This window comes from Electrona antarctica (assembly GCF_951216825.1).
Source record: "Electrona antarctica genome assembly, chromosome: 9".
Lineage (NCBI taxonomy): Eukaryota > Metazoa > Chordata > Actinopteri > Myctophiformes > Myctophidae > Electrona > Electrona antarctica.
This window is the reverse complement of record NC_136790.1, coordinates 55,928,465-55,937,163: the sequence shown is the minus strand read 5'-3', so window position 1 is coordinate 55,937,163 and position 8,699 is coordinate 55,928,465. Positions and strand designations below refer to the sequence as shown.

Here is an 8,699-nt window from a genome sequence, read left to right as displayed (position 1 = left end):
ATTGAATGCGAATCGAATGCCTATTCACCTGAATAATGTTTCATGAAAATAAACACCTGGTAATTGGAAATATTTACAGGCCCCCAGATGCTCCCTCCGAATCTATACAACACATTGTGTCTACTATAAATTCCATAGATCGGGCAAACAAAATGATTACCTTGGGGGATTTTAACCGGAACTGGCTTGATAAGTCTTCCAGGGACCGAAATCTTATTAATAGTGCTAACTTCACTCAACTTATTGATGAGCCTACTAGAGTTGACCCTGTTCATCTGTCAAGATCTCTGCTAGATTGGATTCTTGTCACTCATCCTGACAGAATCACAAAATCTGGGGTGCTATCTGACTGCTTCAGTGGCCATTCAATAATTATCTGCGTGTGGAAGATCCAGCTACCTCGTTTACCACCAAGGTAAATTAAAGTAAGGCAATTCAGAAATATGAATAATGAACTTTTCACTCGTGATTTACTTGATATAAATTGGAAACTAATACCTTCTGTCGAAGATGCCTGGAACTTCCTTTACACAGAACTCAACAAAGTGGTCGATAAACACGCTCCCTGGATATCCATCAAGGTCAAGGGCAGACACCTACCCTGGATCAATGGTGAATTGATACAGCTATTTAAACAGAGAGACAGGGCCTGGCTAAAATATCGCTCTTCTAATGATCCAAATGACGGATGTGACAAAATCTGACTGAGGGACTGGCCATTGGATTTTTTTGAATTTCCGTTTGTTCATGTCATATTGACATATTGGTTGTTCAGTTTGACCCACCAGTTTTGGAGATATGGCTTATAGAGTAATGTCTTGCAGAAAACAGGCTTGAAAGATTCACTTCTGTGGTCTCTAACATTACACCTAGCTACATCCCAGCTGGCACAAGACGTCTACATGACGTTAGGATAACGTTGTACTCCAACGTTGGATGACCATTGTTTTTTGGTTGGATATGAAAGTTTGATTGACGTCATAACCTAACGTTGGTCTGACATAAAAACCTAACGTTGGTCTGACATCATAAACTAACGTTGGTTTGACATCATAAACTAAAGTTGGTTTGACATCATAAACTAACGTTGGTTTGACGTAAATCTCTGAGGTTATGTAGACGTTGATTATAGGTCCGGCTCCCAACGTTGGATATTAGTTGTATTTTGGTTGGATATGAAAGTTTGATTGACGTCATAACCCAACGTTGGTCTGACATCAAAACCTAACGTTGGTTTGACATCATAAACTAACGTAGGTTTGACGTCAATCTCTGAGGTTATGTAGACGTTGATTATAGGTCCGGCTCCCAACGTTGGATATTAGTTGTATTTTGGTTGGATATGAAAGTTTGATTGACGTCATAACCCAACGTTTGTCTGACATCAAAACCTAACGTTGGTTTGACGTCAATCTCTGATGTTATGTAGACGTTGATTATAGGTCGGGCTCCCAACATTGGATATTAGTTGTATTTTGGTTGTAAATTAAAGTTTTATTGACGTCATAACCCAACGTTGGTCTGACATCAAAACCTAATGTTGGTCTGACATCATAAACTAACGTTGGTTTGACGTCAATCTCTGAGGTTATGTAGACGTTGATTATAGGTCCGACTCTTAACATTGGATATTAGTTGTATTTTAGTTGAAAATTAATTTGATTGATGTCATAAACCAACATTGGTTTGACGTCAACATCTGATGTTATCTATACGTTGGATATAAGTAAGAATTGTATTGCTGTCAAAACCCAATTAGGTTGACATAAATGCCCAAATTTGGACAGATGTTGCATGTTGGTTGTAAAACAACAGATGGCCGTCAAAACCCAAAGTTAGCCTTACATCAACTTCCAACATTAGACAGCCATGAGAAAAGAATAAAGTTAAGACAATTCACAATATAAATCAAGACAGATTTATTAAACCACTTAATGGTTCTCAAAAATAGCAATTCACAGGCACCATTTCAAAACAAATTTCACAGCCTCCTGGGAAAAACAAAATCACAGCCTGTCTGTCAATGGCAGACGTAAATGGGTCTAACCATTATTTTAACACATTCTGGGCGGGAACCCCTTTGCGTTTTAAGCGTACGAAAAATAGGTGCAAATCTTTTTAACCCATTCTGGGCGGGAACCCCTTTGCATTTTAAGCGTACGAAAAATAGGTGCAAATCTTTGAACATATATTTCAGAGCGAACATTTTTAACTAAAATATTTGCATCTGGGGGGTCCCTGGAACAACATATTTTGAGATGGGGGTCTGTGGCCCAATAGAGATAATTCTGGGGGTGCTTGACATGAAAAAGGTTGAGCACAACAGACATAGAAACATGGGTTTTTCAGAAAACTATTAGGATTTAGAAGCCTTTTTTTTAAATAGACAGTCCAAACAAAACAAAACTGTAGCTGTTGAAAAATAGCTGAAAAACATATTTTCAGGCGGCCAAATACGCCTACATATTTTTTGGGTCCTTGACATGAAAACGATGGAGCACCACTGAAAAAACTGTCAAGACATTTTGTAGAATCACCTTCAGGCATCAATGGGTTAAATTCATATTCAATAATAGCAATATAAGTTTTTCGCAACATTGTTGCGAGACCTGGGACCCGCGAAACACATCCCAGGCTTCATACACACATAAAGAACTGTTGTGTGCTCTGCCTGTGTTTCATGGCCGCCTCAATGCTTTTCCAATGGAAGTCACGTGGTTTGACCAAACACTTGTTTGATGCGGGGGAGGGGGGCAATCAAACACAAGTGTTTGGTCAAATCACATGACTTCCATTGGAAAAGCATTGAGGCGGCCATGAAACACAGGCAGAGCACAGAACAGTTCTTTATGTGTGTACGAAGCCCCAGAGACCCGAAACACGTGCATCAATGAGGTTTTCTTTGTATTTGTGCATAAAACAGCTTCCTTGTGCAAAACAGCTTCCTTGTGCAAAGTAAAATAAAGTACTGTTGTCTCCAGTCTAGACCTTGTGCAAAATAAAATACTGTTGTCTCCAGCCTAGTCCGTCTTGGTCCTGCCACCTCCACCCAGCCTGTCTGGAGCATATTTCAAGCAGTAAGCAATTTGGTCAGAGATGTTAGCCTCCGTTTCTTTGGTGCTCCTCTGGACACTCTCTGCAAGACAGACAAGATGGGCTACAGTAAGCAGTAAAACCATTAAGCGGCAGAAATTCGAAGGGGTCAAACATTTAATCTAATGCTCAAAGTTAAAGGGATTTCAAGTTTGGACACTGGCTACATCATTACAAAATGAAAGCAAAAAGAGATATCCGTTTTAAAGGTGTCAAAGAACATAAGAACCATCCAGAATGTATACACTTGAAAACATTGTGGGTAGTTGCCTGGTTATTCACAAGTGGCCACTGTGTCAAAACATGGGTACTGGATATATGCCGTTTACCTATGACCACAGAGTAGAGGTGGAGCTTGATGAAAGACAGCTTTCTTTCTTTGGTTCCCAGCTTTCCCTTCATATTGAATTTTGCCATGAGGTCATTTGACATCAACCTGTGGATACAAAAGGTATTTAAAAGTGATGCAATTCCATTAACTTGTAGACTAGTAGAGGGCACCCCTAGAAGAGTACCTGTTGAGGGTACATGCAGTAGAAGTTAACACTCAGACTGCCAACACAAATGATATCACTCCATTTCTAAAGTTAAAAACGGATTGAATAGACAGAAATGTTAACAGTAACAGAGTACCGTCAAACGGGTGCAGTACTTAGTTTAGTCATTTGGTTAGACCAGTCATTAGTCCTACAACCCCTCAAACCCTCACCCCCACAGGGCAGCACACCTAAACCTAACCTTAACCCATGTCTAATCAATGACTTAGTCTAAACTAAGTATGCACCCCCTGTCAAACAATTAGTCTAAAGCACCGAAAAAAGTTAAATGCAAGTCTACCATAATATTAATGCCCAATTAATACCTATAAAATAACATACTTTTCCATGACTCTCTTGACGTTATCCCTCAGTGTTGTTCCTCCAATCAGCGCCAAGGAATTAATCTGAAATGAACGGGGTTGAGAAAAAAAAAACAACAGCTCAGAATATCACCACGACTGTTGGAAGTGTAACACTCCACATTCAAGAACACTTTGTTGATTGAATAGGCTACTTGACAGAAATGTAAACAGCACCGTGGTACAGTAAGACATTAAACCATTCTTGGTGGGAACCCCTTGGTGTTTTAAGCAGTAGGTTATTTAAAAAATAGCACATTTTCAAGCTCATAGCGTGGCACAAGTGTCACACTATGAGCTTGTAGCTTGAGCTGCTATTTTTGAAATATCGTGAAAATGTGGCACACATCTTTGAATACAGATTCTTTCAGAGCGAACGTTTAACTCAAATCTTTGCTTCTGGGGGGTCCCAAATACAGATATGTCTGGGGTCCTTGACATGAAAAAGGTTGAGAACCACTGGCATAGAAACATGGGGTTTTCAGAAAACTGTCAGGATTTAGAAGACATTTGTAGAATCTGTTTTCAGGATGTTTGTTTTTTCCTTTTAGCATCAACCCATTTACACGTGAGGACTTTTTCCCCATTGTGATCCTGTGTATTCAAGTCAACAGAGCATCACATATTACACCTTAATACATGTCATCAACAAATATAAACAGCTATATTTACTACTAGTAGTCTTGAGTAGCCAGTCATGTCTCAGACGAGTGCATTTGGGGATATCTAAATTCAATGTAGGGGCTACAACTGTGTGGAAAGTCTTTTGCGAATTAAAACCTGCATTGCAAAGTCTTTCATATTTGGATGGTATCAGGATTGGTTTAACGCAGAGGGTGTAGTACATACTGGAAACAGACAACCCTAAACCAAAGCAAAATGGAATGCTACCTAGCACTAAACAGATAATATATATGTCAGAATACCTGAGCATCGTGAACAACCCAAAACTTAAGTCTTTACTAGGTACAGAGTCAGTGGACACAGCCTTCAATAGAGAAAGGCCGCCACAGAAAGACCCCGCTCCCAAGGGATGACTATGCACCATTGCACCCACCCACTGCACACACACAATGTGGTGGAAACTGAGCAATACTTTTTAAGCACCTGCCCACTATACAAAGACAGACATACTTCCCACAGATTACATACACCCTATGTGAGTTTGAAAACTACCATACCACAGCAGCAAGATGTGTGACCTGTTGTGATAAAAGAAGGTTAGCTAATGGAATACAACCAAACTAAGGTCTACTAACCATTGAGTGTACCTCTCGACCTACTGCACATACAGCTGCTACCTTTATGTATTTTAAATCGGATGCTTTTATTGTATACCATTTAAATATTTTTAAGGACAATTGCTGCCATTTGTCCAAAAGTGACTGCAAAAGATTGCTGCCATTTGTTTCAATAAGCTTTAATACACTGTAGGCTATACTGTAAAGCATGTATAATGACGCAATGTGATACAACAGTTTACACAATGCCGTACCCCTCCAACTGTATACTTCCCCATTTTGAAATGATTAAATTACATTTTGACACATGCTTTGATACAGTGTCAAATTGCTACAGTTTTGAAACAGTTATGCTACAGTTGCGAAACCTACCAGATGCTGTCTTTCAGTAGCCGAGGTGAGGGACTCGTCAAGGACGGTTAGTCCCTCTACTGTGGTCGCCTTGGCCGGAAGGGGAGCACTCTCATCTTGACTGCTTGACAGCTTCAAGTCCTGCAACCCGTCCCGGATAGAAACGAGCAGCTCCAGAACCTTCCTCTGAAATTCTAAAGCATTGAAACGAATGATCACCACAAATAGAAAGAGCACAACCATACCAACAGCACAATGTGTGTGTGTGTGTGTGTGTGTGTGTGTGTGTGTGTGTGTGTGTGTGTGTGTGTGTGTGTGTGTGTGTGTGTGTGTGTCGCTTACTTGCTTGCTGCATTGGGTACGGTGATGCTCGTTGTAGTCTGGGGTGGAGGTGGGGTTGCGTGACTTTTTTCCTGTTTGATGAGACAGGCATCCATAAGGTTATTTATTTGCCACTTTTCTTTAGTATAAACCATTGCATTAAGTACAAGTTCAAATCCTACAAATGTAACCTAGTAGTGGCAGCTAGTGTTCTTCCGAAATGAAGAACAGCAGCCCCCCCTCTCCACACAGTAATTAATCAATTGTAAGTATTGTAAGACTAGCATATACCGGTATAGGTCAAATGTTTATTAAAAAATTCTGACTTCATACGAACTTTTCGTAGGGGTAACTGGTGGGAAACTCTGTGCAGATCCCATGCTGTCATCAGTCTGATAATCTTGCAGTTCTGGCTCTTGCAGTTCTGGCTCTGAACTGAAGTGCCCTAAAGAAAACAGTGATTAACACCTTCTGAAATTCTAATGCATAGAAACAAATGACTACAATTAATTAGAGTGCACAACCATACCACAACAACTTAAGTGTGCGTGCGTCGCTTACTTGGTTGCATTGGCTCAGGCAATTGAGTGGAGCTGGGTCCAGGCGACTTGGTTTTTTCTGTTTGACGAGACAGGCATCCATGAGAAGGTGATCTACTTTACTTTTATTCAATATGAACTACCATTGCATTTAATATATCCTCCATATATGACAGAGTGGCAGCTCCAAAATGAAATAAATGCAAACAATGATGACTTTAACAAACCAACAATCTAAAGTTGAAAAATGTTTAAGGAAGCACAACCTAGTTTTGGGGTGTGTGTGTGTGTGTGTCACTTACTTCCTTGGTGTTTCTGGGCATTTTGGTCAGAGGATGGAGTGGAGGTCGTCCCTTGCGACTTTTCTGTTTGATGAGACATAGTTTTGGGATTCAGTGTGTGTGTCTCTATTACATTGTTGTGTATGACTAGCATACCACTATGAGTATGGGGCAAATGCTAATAAAAGCAGACTTCATACTAACCTTTTGGTCGAACACTTTGCGGCACCACCTTCTGTGGCACAAGTGGCAGCTCTGGACTGAAGCGACCTAAAGAAAACTGTGATTAAAACCGGATTTTTTTACTGTATAGACTCATTACCTGCCTTCAGCTGTATTGTATATGAAACAGAAAAGATACTATATTCCACGTCAATATTGCTCCCGTCACAGGCATTTGTAGCCTACACACTCAATCATAATCAAATGGGACTGCCAACGTCCAGCGGTGGGGGTAACAAACCTTGATCTTCCTCTTCTTCAGATTGCCCACGGTGTTCCTCTTCATCCTCAACTAATTGAGACAGAAATGTTGGCAAAAACTTCAGTTGCAAATAGCTTTGTTGAATTATTATTGTGTTGGCGTACAGACGTTATAGTAGCCCTGTCGCAATTATTGCCTGATTGCAGTTGTGGGTGAAACGCCTTACTCGCTTCCACGTAAGAAAAATATTCAAAATGTTCCCAAAAAATAAAAAGAGGAAGAGTTGCCAAAACAGCTCTACAAGCCCACAGTCATCAAGAGCTTGTAGATCAGCCATTTTGTATATAAAACTTAAAGCAATGTTTCGTTTTTCATTTAATATTTTGTCATCTGCTGTGCTTTTTTTTACAAAACCTAAAAGCCAAACAAATTATGCTTTTAGATTCCAAATGTTCAATGCCAAAAAACAATGACCTTGTTATTCAGTTATTCGAGTGACAATCAATCATGTAAGCATTACAATTCAGAGAAGATTGACTACTGCCAAGTTAAAGAACATACCATATTCTGGATAAAGCCTTTTTTTCTTCTGTCTTTTTCCAGAAGGTTCTTCACCACCAGCTTCTGCAGCACTGGTGAGATCGTAATCTTCACATGCTTGGAAGTCATCTATCAATCAAACAGAGGCAAGGCAATGGTTGTCAATGCATAACATATGCACAAGTTGGCACGTTAATGAAGACAAAGTGCACATAATAGATGCAACTACCAACCTGAGCGCATCTTCTCTTTTATGAGGCGAAACTGACGCCAGCCACTTTTTGGTTCTCGTCGTTCCGTCATGTGTTTCTTGGCATTTGGGACAGCTGGCCAAAACAGTTTCATATGTTCAAAGTCCACCCAGGTGTTTGGCACCGTCCCTTCCTGGTGGACCTGGTCGTTCTTTTCCTGCCACACCGCCCTTACCCAAGCCATCCTAATAACAAAAAAAATAATTTAGTAAAGGTTCTCTGAAATTGTCCACCCTACGATGCAATGGACTCATGCTTCCCAGCAAGGCAAATAAAAATATATTATATAGCTCTACATATAGGCCTATTGGGTTTAACTCAGTGTGTAAATATAACCACAAAATATAATTTAAACACAGTAGATATATTTTGTACATACCCGTCTTTATCTGCTCTCAGGAGTGTGTCTGCTGCTGCAGTCAATTTGAGAACAGTAGCCCTTCCCCTAGAAGTATGAAAAAAAGTTTAGGACCACAATGGAATACATTTTAAACACAACCACAGAAGCAGATGCAGACACCCATACTTTTTCTTTTTGCAAACTGTTAAGTATTCAACTAATCCAATGTTTCCAGTGAGCCAACATGCACAATGCAGCACCCTATAATTAAGCAACCTTCATTCGTGTCATTGGTACCACCGGCGTGCAAAATGCACACGCCGTGCATAATTGTGCAATTAATGAAGTAGTTCTGTGCTAGTTGGGTAAACTATAACGACCATTCGCACATAATGGTATGTTTTATTAGGCTACTCAATT

At 40.1% G+C, this 8,699-nt stretch overlaps 1 protein-coding gene and 1 long non-coding RNA gene across 2 annotated transcripts; both read right to left on the bottom strand.

Moving 5' to 3' along the window:
* Positions 1-2,615: 2,615 nt before the first annotated feature.
* On the bottom strand, positions 2,616-5,963 carry LOC306928991 (uncharacterized protein). Its single transcript, XM_079509320.1, has 6 exons — positions 5,926-5,963; positions 5,605-5,777; positions 5,173-5,193; positions 3,972-4,036; positions 3,423-3,529; positions 2,616-3,136 (listed from the first exon to the last, which is right to left on the bottom strand). The coding sequence occupies exons 1-6, from the start codon at positions 5,936-5,938 to the stop codon at positions 3,021-3,023; spliced, it is 495 nt and encodes a 164-aa protein (XP_079365446.1). The 5' UTR covers positions 5,939-5,963; the 3' UTR covers positions 2,616-3,020.
* A 4-nt stretch (positions 5,964-5,967) lies between these two features.
* LOC306928992 lies at positions 5,968-6,810 on the bottom strand. The gene is made up of 4 exons (XR_013790739.1): positions 6,746-6,810; positions 6,466-6,522; positions 6,242-6,349; positions 5,968-5,996 (listed from the first exon to the last, which is right to left on the bottom strand). It is a non-coding gene; the product is annotated as an uncharacterized lncRNA (long non-coding RNA).
* Positions 6,811-8,699: the final 1,889 nt, after the last annotated feature.